The sequence below is a fragment of the Lissotriton helveticus genome, chromosome 11, assembly GCF_964261635.1.
Source record: "Lissotriton helveticus chromosome 11, aLisHel1.1, whole genome shotgun sequence".
NCBI classification, from domain to species: Eukaryota; Metazoa; Chordata; class Amphibia; order Caudata; family Salamandridae; genus Lissotriton; species Lissotriton helveticus.
This window is the reverse complement of record NC_136072.1, coordinates 43,802,468-43,819,740: the sequence shown is the minus strand read 5'-3', so window position 1 is coordinate 43,819,740 and position 17,273 is coordinate 43,802,468. Positions and strand designations below refer to the sequence as shown.

The window sequence follows — 17,273 nt, the reverse complement described above, 5'->3', positions numbered from 1 at the left end:
CCATGCCCCCGGGCCCCTCTCACACTTAGCCTCCTCACTGCTCTGTGTGGGACCCCCATCTCTTCCCCCACACACCCCCCTCATGCCTGATCTTCCTTCTGGATGCCATGACCCCCATCTCTTCCCCCCCACACACACACCCCTCATGCCTGATCTTTCTTCGGGATGCCATGACCCCCATCTCTTCTCTACACACACCCCTCATGCCAAATCCTCTTGTAGATGCCATGCCCACTAGCCCCTCTCACACTTAGCCTCATCACTGCCCAGAGCCGGCAGCTCTGTGTGGGACCCCATCTCTTCTCCCACACACCCCTCACTCCTGGTCCTCTTCTGGATGCCATGCCCTCTGCCCCTCTCAGTCTCAGCCTCATCCCTCCATGTGTCAGCTGTTCTGTGTGGGACCCCCATCTCTCTCGTACACACACCCCTCATGCCTGATCCTCTTCTTGCCTGGGGATGTCATGCCCCCCCTGGCCTCTCAGCCTCCCCCCTGCCCAGAGCCGGCAGTTGTCACCCCACCCCACCCCACCCCGGGCCCTCCCTCCTCCCCCCGCCCCGCCTGTGACACCCCCTCGGCCCCCCTCCCCTGGCCCTCCTCCTCCCCCCGGGGCCCCCTCCTCTCTCCGGCCCCCCGCACTCACCGGCCCCGGTGGTGTCGCTCAAGTCCCGGGTCCCCCTCGGAAACTCCTTCAACTTCCTGCCGCTCAGGTTCAGCACCCCGCTGCCCGCCGCCTCGTCCAGCGCCCGCTCCAGGGAGCGGCTCCAGGCGGCGGGGCCCAGGCCGAGCCCCGCGCTGCAGTGACTGATGATCCCGGGCAGAGAGGCGGGGCCGCCGGGACCCTCCGACACCAGCGACGCCATTACACCGAGCCGCGCTCTGCGCATGCGCGGAAGCAACCGGGCCGCGGGCGCCGGACCCGGCCACTGGGCATGCGCGGAGGATTTGCCTGACTTCTCCGACTACGCATGCGCAGAGGTTTGTGATTTTAGGCGAAGACCTGTCAATAGCTCATACCGGAAGTAACTAACAATAGTGCGCCTCAGTGCGCACGCGCCGGAAACGGCTCTGGCCCTGCTGCGGAACAACAACAGAGGGCCTCCGTGCGCGTGCGCACAAGAATCACTCTTTAATTAGGGTGTAGATGTCAAATTAAGCTCTTCGTGGCGCTCGAACTTTTTTTTATTTTTAATTTAATTAATGCGATTTTCCATAGCGCGAACATTACCCGAAGGTGTCAAAGCGCTTTACAAAAGAACCAGTTGCGATACATAAGGATTTAGGATTACATGAGTTACATAAAAGATACAAACGGAAACAAGCATTGGCATTGCCAATAGGTCTCGCTTTTGGGCCCTTATAAGTAGTTATGCAGCATAATTTCCTTGTTGCAACAACATAAAATGTCGCATGCATAAACACTTAGATGGTCCCAAAAGCGAGCCCTATTGGCTATTTGCAATGCAATAAGTCTTACATTTAGACAACTTTAAGCTGTTGGCATAGTAAATGACAATGCCTTTTCAATTTATTTTAAAAGTAACATTTTTTGAAAGTTATTGTCATTTATGTAGGGGAGCTGGGGACACCTTGGGCAAACCGGTAAGTGGGCCTGGGGATAAGCTGACAAAGGAATGATACATGCACACAGTTAGCTGGATGGTTGGACCGGAAGCCACGAGCGACGACCGTCCGTTTATTTAAAGCCTTCTGGCCACGCCTGGCCAGAAGGTGATACATTGTGTGGTGGTGTTTCCAGGTCTCGGCCGAGACCCGTGAAACACTAGAACGCTACATCCCTGACCAAGTCAGATTTCCACTTAATGTTCTTTTCTTCAGCATTGCAGAGTCAACACACAAAGTCCGCCAGCATCCGATTCGGTCTGGGGTTTGGTCTGAGATGGTGGTAGCTTCGTCCGCGGGTGACTTTAGGACTAGGCGCTCTCGTATCTGGGGATGGTGGACTGGTGGTATTATCCTCCCCATCACAAGACTTCTGGCCGTCGTCTGATTGGTTGTTCAACTCAGTCGCAGGGTCATCATTACCTTCGTTACTGTCACTGGAGGGAATTCGTTTAAACCATGACACATTCCTGGTGATTTCTTCACCATTCTTCTGTGCGGTCACAGCTGTACCTTTAGTAGCTTTGACTGTCCATGGCTCCACTTCATATGGAGTCCTAAACTTTCCTCCTGGGCGACGCATTCTCACTAGCACTTCATCACCTGGCGCCAATGTTCTATCCCGCGCCCTCCTCTTGTTGCTTGCCTTCTCATTCGTAATCCTCCTTCTATTGTGAGTCAACTCTGGCGAGTATGGCGCTTGCTTCCAGTTCTCCGCTGTTGGCAACAGATCATGTCTGTGCCCTACAAACATTAGTGCCCACGGGGATCTCTGGGTGGTACCATGTGGGGTGCTCCGGTATTCCCTCAGGAATAGCTGCAAGGCTGCTTCGGGATCAGTCCCCTCTACTAGCGCCATCCTCAGAGTCTTATTCACAGTCCTCATGAAGCGCTCTGCCTCCCCGTTGGCTTGAGGCCATTGGGGTGTGATTCTCCTATGTGTTATCCCTAGACCTTGCAGAAATTCTCTGAACTCATGTCCTTGAAATGGGGGTCCATTATCTGTTTTCAATACCTGCGGGATACCAAACATCGCAAATACCTTACTAAGTATCGGTTGTATGTTCGTGAAACTTGTGGATTGAGCAACTTCTACCACTGGGTATTTAGTGTAACTGTCAACCAATACTACTGTCACTCTCCCATCCGGGAAGCTCCCAAAATCTAGACTGACCCATGTCCAGGGTGCTGGGGGCGGTTCCTCCGTTATGATGGGTGCCGGCACTTCTTGAAGACTGGTTAGTTGGCAGGCTCGACAGTTCTTTACCAGGACATCCACTTTGTCTTCCATGTAAGGAAACCACACCTTCTTGCGCATTCTAGCCTTCATCCGTTTCGTTCCTTGATGTCCTTCATGAGCTAATCTCGTCGCTCTATCTTGCAGAGTGCGGGGAATCACTACTCTCATTCCTCTCAGTATTAGACCATTACTCGCTCTGCTTAGCTCATTGTGTATCCTCCAGAATTGGGACAGCCGATTCCGATCTGTTTCGTCCCAGTTACCCACGTTCCTCAGGAAATTTTCCCACGACCCAGTGTCCATAGCGGCCTGGACTCTCATGATGACAGCATCTTCGCCATACTGACCCACAATTTCTTCAGGTGCTAGGGCTTGGGGGCACGACAGCTGGGCTACCATGTCTACATAGTTTTCTGTCTTTGTTTCCTGATCCAATTTCTCACTACCTTCTGTCTGGGGATGTCTTGACAAAAAGTCTGCCGGATTCTTGGCCCCGGGTCTATAAATCAAATCCATTTGATAGTGTTAAACCTGAATTGCCCATCTCTCGATCCTTGGCGGGGGATGTGGAGCCGTACCTTTGAACAACGGTACTAGAGGCTGATGATCAGTGATCATTCTGAATGGCTGTCCCGTGATGTACAAGTGAAAGTGATTACACGCCCACTTCACAGCTAACGCTTCTCTCTCGATCTGTGAGTATCTGGCCTCTGTAGCTGTGAGGGCTTTGCTTGCAAACGCCAATGGCACCCATACTCCAGGTTCTGCTTCTTGTGTCAATAACGCCCCTAGTCCTACTGGACTGGCATCCACCAGTATTTCCGTTTGACGGGCTGTGTCAAAGTATGCCATCGTCGTGCTGTCCTGCAGCGCTGCCTTTATCTTGTTGAACGCATCTTCTTCCGTCCGTGACCACTTCCACGGGTTCTCCTTTTTCGTCAAGTTTCGTAGTGGTTCAGCTATAGTGGCAAGTTGCGGTATAAACCTGGCGCAGTATTGCGCCATCCCCATGAAGCTTCTCACTTCCGACGCAGTTGTCGGTGCTGGAGCATTTTTGATGGCAGTCGACTTCCGGGGATCAACTCTCACTCCTTCCGTTCCGAACACGTACCCAAAGAATTCTATCGACTGCTTGAAAAACTGACATTTCTCTTTATGCAGCGTGACGCCAAACTCCGCCAGTCTTCTCAGTGTCGCCTTTAATCTTCGATGATGTTCCTCGCTGGTCTTGGCATGGATGAGTATGTCATCGCTGACATTTAGTACTCCGCTAAGTCCTGATAGAATTTCTCTGATAGTGTTCTGAAATATTTCAGCGGCTGACGTGATTCCAAAGTTGAGCCTCTTATACCTTCTCAGGCCCAGATGTGTGGAAAACGTTGTGATGTATCGGCTTTCTTCCGCCAACTTCAACTGATGATACCCCGCATTGAGATCTAATTTGGAGAACCATTGTGCTCCATTCAAGTCAGTCAATATGTCATCTACTGTAGGGGTAAGATGTCTCTCTCTTTTAATTGCTTTGTTCGGCATCCTCATGTCTATACATATCCGAATCTGCCCTGGTTGTTTCGGTTTCTCGGCAATCACCATCGGTGACACCCATGGCGTTGGTCCCGACACTTTTTCAATTACCCCTTGTTCCTCTAGCTTGGCTAACTCTTTCTCCACTGCCGCCCGAAGATGGAACGGTATCCTTCTGTGCCTTAATGCAATTGGTTGGATCGCCTTGTCAATATGCAGTTTGACTGGGGGCCTCTTGATGGTTCCTAATCCTTGGAACAATGACGGGAATAACTGGAGGATTTCTTCCGTATGTAGTTCCTTGACTGCGTTCGCGAAGACAATTAACTTGAGGTCTTCTGCCGTGTGACTGCCGACTAACAGGTCTGCTTCTCTGTCAATCACATGAAATGTCGTAGTTAGTTCCTGATCCTCCGCTCTGACTTGCACTGTCATCTTCCCTTTTACCGGTAGTGGCGTCGTGCTTCCATAGGTGAGGATTCGTGCTTTCGACGGTACTAGCTGGGGTTTTGGTCTCAATGCATTGTAATGTTGGATGCCCATTACATTTATCGTTGCTCCGGTGTCTATGACTCCTGTCACAGCCGACCCATCAATCTGGATCTGGCACTTTGGTTGGGGCCGACGACGCCGTTTGAGCTCATTCACAAAGGAGACATAGTAACATTCCTCCTCATCTTCCGTTGATGAGTCATCCAGGCGTGTCGGGTGACGAGCTGGTGTTCTGTTCCCTCTTATCGAGTGGTCGTCTCTCGTGTCCTCTACTGCCAGCTGCCGAACCGCCTTAGTTATTGATTTCTTTCCTTCCGGTCTTCGTCCTCGAGATGATCCTCTTGCACCTCCTCTGCACACACTAGCAAAGTGGTTACTTCCTCCACACTTGTCACACTTTTTGCCACGTGCTGGGCAGCTGTCTCGATTGTGCTCTTCATATCCACAGGAACCACATTGTGCTCGCCTCTGTGTCCTGGTCGGCCATCACCCTCTGCTCCCTCGGTTAGAACTCCGTACTGCATCGACCCTCTCGGTCTTGACTGTTACATCCGAGCTTGTTGACGGATTGATGGCTGACTCCATCGCTGCGGCTCGCACGTCCGATAGCTCGTGTGACCGGGCTAGCAGTAGTATTTCGTCCAGTGTTATGCGTGGCTGCCTTAATATCAATGTCCTTAGGTGTTTGTTTCTGCACCCCTGTATTAGCTGCGCCGTTACCTCCTTATCCTGATCGTCATCCGGACATGTGCTTATGAGCTCTCTCAGCCGTGCATAGAACGCATCCATAGTTTCCCCTTCCCTTTGCCTTGACTGTCTGAATTTGAACCTTTCAAAATGGGGGTTCAACTGCGGATCAAAGTGCACATTCAGTGCTTGGACGGCACCATCATAGTCTGTAGCTGCTCCCGTATTAGGTAGATGTAAAAATAGCTTGTACAGTTCATCGCCACCAAAATGTAACAACAGAGATCTTTTAACCTCATTGTCCTTCTCCCTCGTCGCTGTGAAGTAGTTGTTCAGGCGACTTAGCCACACCCCCCAGCGTATTGCTGCTGTGCCGGGATCTATTAACGCACTGAATGGAGGAATGGGGTTTATTTGGGCATGGGGTGATTGCTGGACCACAGCCCCTACCGCCTGCTGACCTGCTGGCCCCACTCTCTGTGCTGGGGCTACTGCTTGCTGTGCTCCACCCGCATTGGCTGTATCGGGTTGGTTAGACATATTTGTGCCCTGCTAGGCGTTATGCTCCACCACAGTTCAAAATGACCAATGTTCCTTCCTCTTTGCCTCCACTCAAGTTTCAGACCCTTTACTCCTTTATCCGCCGCTCGTGTGAATAGACTGTCCCTTTTTATTGTATCTTGTGCAGTTTCGATTTGCACTAGCCAGTGCTTTTTTTTTTTTTTCTTCTTCCAGGGTCTGCTTGGCACTTCACGCCGCACTCAGCGCCGTACACCCTCCGCAGTGCTCCACACCGCTGCCACCGCGATCACCGCACTGCCTCCTGCCACAGCCGGGGGCCTCCCCACGTGCTTCCTCCCAGAGCGCGGCCTCAGCGGCACCGCGCATGCTCACACCTTGCGCAGCGGCATCCGGGATCACTCCGCTCTCTCCTGCGGCCTCCCAGTGCACTCCGGTCCCCACGCAGCTCAGCTCACGCTGCTTACCGGACACTATGCCGCCAGACACCGCTCCGCCGAAGGGAAAACAGCAGGCACCACGCGGCGACAGGACCACGCCGGGTCCGTCAGCGATATCCCCGCTCCGCAGTCAGGGTTCGGGCCACCACGCAGCCTCGCACCACCTTCGTCGCCAGTGTAGGGGAGCTGGGGACACCTTGGGCAAACCGGTAAGTGGGCCTGGGGATAAGCTGACAAAGGAATGATACATGCACACAGTTAGCTGGATGGTTGGACCGGAAGCCACGAGCGACGACCGTCCGTTTATTTAAAGCCTTCTGGCCACGCCTGGCCAGAAGGTGATACATTGTGTGGTGGTGTTTCCGGGTCTCGGCCGAGACCCGTGAAACACTAGAACGCTACAATTTACAATGCCATTATGTTCAATTTAAGTAAATGGGAGACCTATGGCATTGCAAATGATTGTTATTTATGATGTGTATCACCTAGTGGGATGCAATGATGGAAAATGCAAAATAGAAATAGGATGGCATAATGTTTTTGTGCTGAGTGTTGTTGTGTTGGTGTTTATTGGTGTTTTTAGTTTTTGAAGTTGTGGTGGTACTGACTGGTGTTGTGGTGGTGATGAGTGTATATGTGTAGCTGCTAATTAAAATTTTGGTGTTTTAGAGTGATGATGGGGAAGTGCACATTGATGAAGCGTTGATGTTGCGTTGTTCCTGTGATATTTAATATAGTTTTGTTTGGGTTGTGGTGAGTGTTTTTTTTTGTGGTGCTAAGTGATGCTGGAATTTATTTTGTAGTTGATGTATTGGTGGTGAGTTGTGCTGTGGTGGTATTGTGTGATGATGTGTTGATGCTGAGTGGTGCTGTTGTGATGCATATTGATATTGGTGTTGTGCTGAGTGGTGTTGTGGTGGTGCAGATTGATGGTGTTGTTAGGTAGAGTGATGCATGTGTTGCGCTGAGTACTACAGGCGTTGTGTGACTGAATGTTGGAGATGTGTTGACTGATGCAGAGTATGGTGTGAGTGATGCAGTTGTTGCGCTGAATGATGCAGGTATTGTAGATAGAGTGATGTACTTATGTTTGCTGACGTATGCATTATTTTTGTAGAGTGTTGCAAGTGTTGAGTGTAGCGATGCAAGTGTGTGTTTTTTTGCGGCGTTGTGGTGAGTATTTTATGTGTTTTGCGATGAGTGTTGCATGTGTTGTGATGAATGATGTTGTTTTTCCTCTTAGTGCAGCATGTGTTGTGCTGTTTGATGCTGTGGTGTTGTAGAGTTATGTTGTGGTGTAGTGTTTCTGATGTATAGTGATGCCAATAGGTCTCGCTTGTGGGACATTATAAGTATTTAATTTAGCAGCACAATATGATGAGTGGCGTTGCGTGTGTGAGTGGCGTTGCGTGTGTGAGTGGCGTTGCGTGGATGAGTGGTGTTGCGTGGATGAGTGGTGTTGCGTGTGTGAGTGGCGTTGCGTGTGTGAGTGGCGTTGCGTGTGTGAGTGGCGTTGCGTGTGTGAGTGGCGTTGCGCGTGTGAGTGGCGTTGCGCGTGTGAGTGGCGTTGCGCGTGTGAGTGGCGTTGGGCGTGTGAGAGGCGTTGTGCGTGTGAGAGGCGTTGCGTGTGTGAGTGGCATTGCGTGTGTGAGTGGCGTTGCGTGTGTGAGTGGCGTTGCGTGTGTGAATGGCGTTGCATGTGTGAGTGGCGTTGCGTGTGTGAGTGGCGTTGCGTGTGTGAGTGGCGTTGCGTGTGTGAGTGGCGTTGCGCGTGTGAGTGGTGTTGCGCGTGTGAGTGGCGTTGCGTGTGTGAGTGGCGTTGCATGTGTGAGTTGCGTTGCGTGTGTGAGTGGCATTGCGTGTGTGAGTGGCGTTGCGTGTGTGAGTGGCGTTGCGTGTGTGAGTGGCGTTGCGTGTGTGAGTGGCGTTGCGTGTGTGAGTGGCCGTGTGTGAGTGGCTTTGCGTGTGTGAGTGGCGTTGCGTGTGTGAGTGGCGTTGCGTGTGTGAGTGGCGTTGCGTGTGTGAGTGGCGTTGCGTGTGTGAGTGGCGTTGCATGTGTGAGTGGCATTGCATGTGTGAGTGGCGTTGCGTGTGTGAGTGGCATTGCGTGTGTGAGTGGCGTTGCGTGTGTGAGTGGCGTTGCGTGTGTGAGTGGCGTTGCGTGTGATTGGCGTTGCGTGTGTGAGTGGCGTTGCGTGTGTGAGTGGCGTTGCGTGTGTGAGTGGCGTTGCATGTGTGAGTGGCGTTGCATGTGTGAGTGGCGTTGCGTGTGTGAGTGGCATTGCATGTGTGAGTGGCGGTGCGTGTGTGAGTGGCGTTGCGTGTGTGAGTGGCGTTGCGTGTGTGAGTGGCGTTGCGTGTGTGAGTGGCGTTGCGTTGATGAGTGGGGTTGTGTGGATGAGTGGTGTTGCGTGGATGAGTGGGGTTGCGTGTATGATAGTATGCAATAAATGTAATTGTTATGTTTTTAATTTTTGTATGTATGTTTTTGTTAATTTATTTTGTGTGTGGCGTGTGTGTTAGTGTAGTGTTTTGTTACGTAATTAATTTTGTTAAATGATTGTAATTTTTTAATGGCGGACGCAATACGTCCCCTTGACGCTACTTACGTTTAGTAGGTCAGCAGTCTAGTTTTTTTTTTCTTTAGACTTCCGTGTTCTATATTTGATTGACATTTTTTTCAGCCAATCGTAGTGCTACGTTTTTGACGATGTTTTGCGATTGGCGTGCATCACCGGGGAATTTTCCAGAAGATCGAGAATGGTGGTGTGCGGAAGGCGTGTTCTTGTTGCTGTGCTGTTTTTGCGTTGTTTAACAGGTAAGAGTTTATTTGAATGTTTATGTTTAAAGTTTATTGAATGTACTATTGATAGTGTGTCTAAATTAATTAATGTATATTTATGTTTTTCTATAATTTCTTCAATGTTGTGTTCGCGACTCAATTTGTAATAGCGTATTCACTTAATGTTAAAGAAATTAAATGTTTGTAAACTTGATATATTATGTATATGTTTCTGACAACTGATATTTTATTAATATATTGTTTGTATACGAATTATTACATACCTAATTTTTATTAACTCGGCGAATGTGTATGTAGTTTTAGTCTATGTATTTTTCGGATGTGAAATCTTGTAATATTTTGTTTTTTTGTGTATAACATAAATGTATGTTCTTGCATTGTATGTACTTTATTTTGTGACATGTATTTATTGCGAGTATGTCACTATTTTATTATGGTGATGGGATAATGAGAAAAACTAAATATTTTCGTGGATGACCAGTGTTTATACGAACATTAGGAAATGTTTCTTGAATTTATTTTATGTTATTTTCGTGTGAATTGAAGTATGCGAATAGTGTTAGCCAACATATTTAGAAAGTGCACATGTGGATGTTCCTTTGAGTTTGCATTTTTCTTGTAGTTGTATGTTTTCTTTTTTCCCATTTATCCTGCTATTTTCTTGTGTTGTTTGTTTAGGTAAGAATATAAATTTTTTCCGACTGTTACTTAAAGGTGATATTAATGAACATAATCATATTTATTTTGGTAATTTTTAGCTACTGTAGTTGTTAGGTACTTTGTGAGTAAAAGATAATTTTATGATGTAGTACATTTGATGTGGTGTGACTGTGAGTGTTTATCCTGTGTTTATTATTTGTTATTATGATTTATTTTATTCAACTGTATCTTTTATTTGTAGATCGTAGTATTTATTGCGCGTATGTAAATATTGGATTATGGTAATGGTATAATGATAAAATGTAAATATTTTATTGGATGCAGTGTTTATATGAACATGTCGAACTGTTTATTGAATGTTTTTTATTCTTATTTTCGTGTGAAATGAAATATGCGAATAGTGTTAGGCAAGATATTTTGAAAGTGCACATGTGGATGTAACTTTGAGTTTGCAGTTCGGTTTTAGTTGTTAGTTTACTTTATTCCCATTTATCCTGATATGTCCTTGTGTTGTTTGTTTAGCTAAAATTTAAAATTGGGCGGAGTATTTATGAAATGTGATATTAATGAACGTATAAATCTATCTTTTCGTTATTTTTTGATAGTGTACTTTTCATGTACTTTGTGAGTAAAATATTATTTTGTGATGTAACATATTTGATGCTGTGTGAGTGTGAGTGTTTATCCTGTGGTAAGTATGATTTTTTAATACATATGTGTTTTTTAATGTTTATAAACTGTAATTATTTTTAAATTTTACGTATTTCAAAATGGCGGACGCTATGTATTCCCTTTACGTCCGTTACGTAATAGAATTTAGCGTTCTAGTTTTCCATTTTTTTTAATGTAAATTTAAGTGTGACGTAATTTCTAGCCAATCGCATTGCTACTTTTTGTGACGTAGCGTTGCGTTTGACGTGCGTCAACGTGGAACTTTCCAGATTGGTGCGAATGTTATTCCGGCAAAGGCGTGTTCTTCTTCCGTTCTTGTTCCTGCGTCGTTTGACTGGTAAGCTGAAAAAAAAATTATTTACTACATGAATATGAATGTATTATTTATTGTGTTTCTATTGTTATTAAATCTATCATTTTTTTAGATGTATTATTGAGTTTTTGCTATTCTGCCTTGTTTATTGGTTACCATATCTACTTATTATATAATATTTTACAGTTATTTACATATTGTGACATGTATTTATTGCGCGTATGTAAAAATGTGATTATGGTATGATAAAATGTAAATATTTTATTGGATGCAGTGTTTATATGAACATGTCGAACTGTTTATTGAATGTTTTTTATGTTTATTTTCGTGTGAAATGAAATATGCGAATAGTGTTGTTTGTTTAGCTAAAATTTAAAATTGTGCGGAGTATTTATGAAATGTGATATTAATGAACCTATAATTCTATATTTTAGTTATTTTTTGATAGTGTACTTTTCATGTACTTTGTGAGTAAAATATTATTTTGTGAAGTAACATATTTGATGTTGTGTGAGTGTGAGTGTTTATCCTGTGGTAAGTATGATTTTTTAATACATATGTGTTTTTTAATGTTTATAAACTGTAATTATTTTTAAATTTTACGTATTTCAAAATGGCGGACGCTATGTATTCCCTTTACGTCCGTTACGTAATAGAATTTAGCGTTCTAGTTTTCCATTTTTTTTAATGTAAATTTAAGTGTGACGTAATTTCTAGCCAATCGCATTGCTACTTTTTGTGACGTAGCGTTGCGTTTGACGTGCGTCAACGTGGAACTTTCCAGATTGGTGCGAATGTTATTCCGGCAAAGGCGTGTTCTTCTTCCGTTCTTGTTCCTGCGTCGTTTGACTGGTAAGCTGAAATTTTTTTTATTTACTACATGAATATGAATGTATTATTTATTGTGTTTCTATTGTTATTAAATCTATCAATATTTTAGATGTATTATTGAGTTTTTGCAATTCTGCCTTGTTTATTCGTTACCATATCTACTTATTATATAATATTTTACAGTTATTTACATATTGTGACATGTATTTATTGCGCGTATGTAAAAATTTGATTATGGTATGATAAAATGTCAATATTGTATTGTATGCAGTGTTTATATGAACATGTCGAACTGTTTATTGAATGTTTTTTATGCTTATTTTCGTGTGAAATGAAATATGCGAATAGTGTTAGGCAACATATTTTGAACGTGCACATGTGGATGTTCCTTTGAGTTTGCAGTTCGGTTTTAGTTGTTAGTTTACTTTATTCCCATTTATCCTGATATGTCCTTGTGTTGTTTGTTTAGCTAAAATTTAAAATTGTGCGGAGTATTTATGAAATGTGATATTAATGAACCTATAATTCTATATTTTAGTTATTTTTTGATAGTGTACTTTTCATGTACTTTGTGAGTAAAATATTATTTTGTGAAGTAACATATTTGATGCTGTGTGAGTGTGAGTGTTTATCCTGTGGTAAGTATTATTTTTTAATACATATGTGTTTTTTAATGTTTATAAACTGTAATTATTTTAAAATTTTACGTATTTCAAAATGGCGGACGCTATGTATTCCCTTTACGTCCGTTACGTAATAGAATTTAGCGTTCTACTTTTCTATTTGTTTTTATGTAAATTTAAGTGTGACGTAATTTCTAGCCAAATCGCATTGCTACTTTTTGTGACGTAGCGTTGCGTTTGACGTGCGTCAACGTGGAACTTTCCAGATTGGTGTGAATGTTATTCCGGCAAAGGCGTGTTCATCTTCCGTTCTTGTTCCTGCGTCGTTTGACTGGTAAGCTGAAAAAAAATTTAGTTACCACATGAATATGAATGTATTATTTATTGTGTTTCTATTGTTATTAAATCTATCAATTTTTTAGATGTATTATTGAGTTTTTGCTATTCTGCCTTGTTTATTCGTTACCATATCTACTTATTATATAATATTTTACAGTTATTTACATATTGTGTCATGTATTTATTGCGCGTATGTAAATATTGGATTATGGTAATGGTATAATGATAAAATGTAATTATTTTATTGGATGCAGTGTTTATATGAACATGTCGAACTGTAAATGTCAGCTATCGATATGTTTTCTGTAATTCTTGCTGTAAGGCCAAATGATGGCTGTTGATGTACTGTTTTTTGCTTGTTTTTGAATACGTTAATTTTATATAATAATTTTTTATTTACAGGTTTTGACTGTACCGTTCCTGTTTGACTCCGTCAAAGTGACTTACCTATTGTTTCTGTGAAATGTGAACGGTAAGGACGAAAAATATTTTTGGTAATTAATTATGAAATGTTTGTGTTTCCGAAGTACTTCTGTGTCTCTTTTTTTTATCTTTGGGTACTGATTGTGATCTTTCGTCACTTCAATGTGCTATTTTCGGCAACATACAGCTATTTTTCTGTTTAAATACTTTTTAACGTTTATGTTCTCTTTGTGTGTTGTTTGTCTGATCTCTACACTTCACTGAGTGAACTGCTCCGATCGACAGGTAATTGCTTTATTTGATATTTTATTGAAAGAGTGGCTGTGAATGTTCACTTAAAAATGTATACATTTCCTTTTGTGTGAATTGAATGTAATTATGAACATTGCAATAATTTCGTTGACACTTGGTTTGTGTCCGGCTCGTTTCTTCTTTGTGCCCTTTTTCATGCGATCACTGGCTCGTATTTATGTTGTCTCTTCGGCATGCCTTGACTCATGTTTGCGCGTGTCGTTCTGGTATGCGGGTCCTGTAGTGTTGTTTCGCCTGAGGTCGCACCCAGTAAATTTTTTATTTCGCACCTGTCTCTTCTTTGGATCGTTGTTGGCCCGTATCTGGCTTGTGTCGCCGCTATGCATTGCCGTGTTTGTTGTGATGTTTTATTTTTATTGTAAACCTTATTATGTATGCACTGTCTATGTTATATTTGTGTGTTGTTTCTCTGATCTCTACACTTCACTGACTGAGCAGCTCTGATTGACAGGTAATTGCCATTATTTTTTTATTTAAAAAGTGCCTTTGTGGATTTTCACTTAAAAATATATTCATTTTCTTTAGTGTGCATTGAATGTAAATAAGAAATTTGCAATTATTTCTTTCGCACTTGTGCTTGTGTCCGGCTCGTTTCTTCTTAGTGCCCTTTTTCATGCGATCACTGGCTCGTATTTAGGTTGTCTCTTCGGCATGCCTTGACTCATGTTTGCGCGTGTCGTTCTGGTATGCGGGTCCTGTAGTGTTGTTTCGCCTGAGTTCGCACCCAGTAAATTGTTTATTTCGCACCTGGCTCTTCTTTGGATCGTTGTTGGCCCGTATCTGGCTTGTGTCGCCGCTATGCATTGCCGTGTTTGTTGTGATGTTTTATTTTTATTGTAAACCTTATTATGTATGCACTGTCTATGTTCTCTTTGTGTGTTGTTTCTCTGATCTCTACACTTCACTGACTGAGCTGCTCCGATCGACAGGTAATTGCCATTTTTTTTTTTAAAGAGTGCCTTTGTGGATTTTCACTTAAAAATATAATCATTTTCTTTTATGTGCATTGAATGTTAATAAGAAATTTGCAATTATTTCTTTCGCACTTGTGCTTGTGTCCGGCTCGTTTCTTCTTAGTGCCCTTTTTCATGCGATCACTGGCTCGTATTTAGGTAGTCTCTTCGGCATGCCTTGACTCATGTTTGCGCGTATCGTTCTGGTATGCGGGTCCTGTAGTGTTGTTTCGCCTGAGGTCGCACCCAGTAAATTGTTTATTTCGCACCTGGCTCTTCTTTGGATCGTTGTTGGCCCGTATCTGGCTTGTGTCGTGGTATCCATTGGCTTAGTATGTATGCACTGCCTCTGTTCTTTTTTTGTGACGTTTGTCTGATTAGTAGACTTCACTGACTGAGCTGCTACGATCGAGCTTTCAATGCAAATTGTTGAAATGTAATGAGAGTTCTTTTGTGATTTTTTAATGTAAATTGTATACAGTCCCTTTGTGTGATAATGTAATTATGGACTTGGCTCAAACTTTGCTTGTGTCCGTGTCGCCATGCATTGACTCATGTTTGCTTGTGTCGTCCTGGGATGCGGGTCATGTAGTGTATTATCGGCGGATTGGGAGTATGCCTTGTGAAAGCGTGCATTGATAGCTGTTGTTGTGTGTGCCTGGTGAAAGCGTACATGTTCTGTTTGTGTGACGTTTGTCTGCTGAGTAATGCTGTTGTGGTGATGACAGGTGCTGTGGAGGTGATGAGTGTTGCTGTGTCGTTGTAGAGTGATATTGTGTGGTGGTGTGGAGTGATGCTGGTGTGTTGCCGAGTAATGTGAAAGCGTGCACTTACGGCCGGTGGTGTGTATGCCTGTTGAAAGAGTGCAGTAATGGCTGTTGGTGTGTGTGTATGCCTAGTGAAAGCGTGCAATGATGGCTGTTGGTGTGTGTGCCTGGTGAAAGCGTACATGTTCTGTTTGTGTGACATTTGTCTGCTGAGTAATGCTGTTGTGGTGCTGAGTGGTGCTGGTGTGGTGATAGTGCTGCTGTGTCATTGTAGAGTGATATTGTGTTGTTGCTGAATGATGCTGTTGTGGTGGTGTGGAGTGATGCTGTTGTGTTGCCGAGTGATGTTCGTGTGGTGCTGAGTAATGCTGTTGTGGTGATGAGTGGTGCAGTGCTGGTGATGAGTGTTGCTGTGTTGGTGTTCACTGATTACCACCACAGCATAACTCAGCAGCACAATAGTAGCACTTCTCACAACAACTGCATCACTGAGCCCCACCAATGCAACACGCAGCGACACAACATTATCACTCAGCACCCCCACAGTACCATTGAACAACTACACAGCATCACTCTGCACCACCACAGCCGTATATAGCACAACAACAGTTTAATTTATGCACACTACAGCAGTACTCATCAGCCAAAAAGCATGCTTTTATACCTGTAATTGTGTGTGTGTTATGTCGTGAAAGAGTGTACTTACGGCCGGTGGTGTGTATGCCTGTTGAAAGCGTGCAGTAATGGCTGTTGGTGTGTGTGTATGCCTAGTGAAAGCGTGCAATGATGGCTGTTGGTGTGTGTGCCTGGTGAAAGCGTACATGTTCTGTTTGTGTGACATTTGTCTGCTGAGTAATGCTGTTGTGGTGCTGAGTGGTGCTGGTGTGGTGATAGTGCTGCTGTGTCGTTGTAGAGTGATATTGTGTTGTTGCTGAATGATGCTGTTGTGGTGGTGTGGAGTGATGCTGTTGTGTTGCCGAGTGATGTTCGTGTGGTGCTGAGTAATGCTGTTGTGGTGATGAGTGGTGCAGTGCTGGTGATGAGTGTTGCTGTGTTGGTGTTCATTGATTACCACCACAGCATAACTCAGCAGCACAATAGTAGCACTTCTCACAACAACTGCATCACTGAGCCCCACCAATGCAACACGCAGCGACACAACATTATCACTCAGCACCCCCACAGTACCATTGAACAACTACACAGCATCACTCTGCACCACCACAGCCGTATGTAGCACAACAACAGTTTCATTTATGCACACTACTGCAGTACTCATCAGCCAAAAAGCATGCTTTTATACCTGTAATTGTGTGTGTGTTATGTGGTGAAAGAGTGCACTTACGGCCGGTGGTGTGTATGCCTGTTGAAAGCGTGCAGTAATGGCTGTTGGTGTGTGTGTATGCCTAGTGAAAGCGTGCAATGATGGCTGTTGGTGTGTGTGCCTGGTGAAAGCGTACATGTTCTGTTTGTGTGACATTTGTCTGCTGAGTAATGCTGTTGTGGTGCTGAGTGGTGCTGGTGTGGTGATAGTGCTGCTGTGTCGTTGTAGAGTGATATTGTGTTGTTGCTGAATGATGCTGTTGTGGTGGTGTAGAGTGATGCTGTTGTGTTGCCGAGTGATGTTCGTGTAGTGCTGAGTAATGCTGTTGTGGTGATGAGTGGTGCAGTGCTGGTGATGAGTGTTGCTGTGTTGGTGTTCATTGATTACCACCACAGCATAACTCAGCAGCACAATAGTAGCACTTCTCACAACAACTGCATCACTGAGCCCCACCAATGCAACACGCAGCGACACAACATTATCACTCAGCACCCCCACAGTACCATTGAACAACTACACAGCATCACTCTGCACCACCACAGCCGTATGTAGCACAACAACAGTTTCATTTATGCACACTACTGCAGTACTCATCAGCCAAAAAGCATGCTTTTATACCTGTAATTGTGTGTGTGTTATGTTAAAATATGTGGTGAAAGAGTGCACTTACGGCCGGTGGTGTGTATGCCTGTTGAAAGCGTGCAGTAATGGCTGTTGGTGTGTGTGT

General features: G+C 44.5%; 1 protein-coding gene across 8 annotated transcripts in view; it reads right to left on the bottom strand.

Moving 5' to 3' along the window:
• LRCH3 (leucine rich repeats and calponin homology domain containing 3) overlaps positions 1-904 on the bottom strand; it is a 366,756-nt gene extending 365,852 nt beyond the window's left edge. For 6 of the 8 annotated variants that reach the window (XM_078665641.1, XM_078665636.1, XM_078665637.1 and 3 more), the window contains exon 1: positions 645-904. In XM_078665641.1, the coding sequence (XP_078521767.1) occupies positions 645-888 (244 nt within the window). In that variant the 5' untranslated portion in view covers positions 889-904. The remainder of the gene's footprint in view (positions 1-644) is intronic. The other 2 variants (XM_078665638.1, XM_078665642.1) reach the window with 1 other exon arrangement.
• Positions 905-17,273: the final 16,369 nt, after the last annotated feature.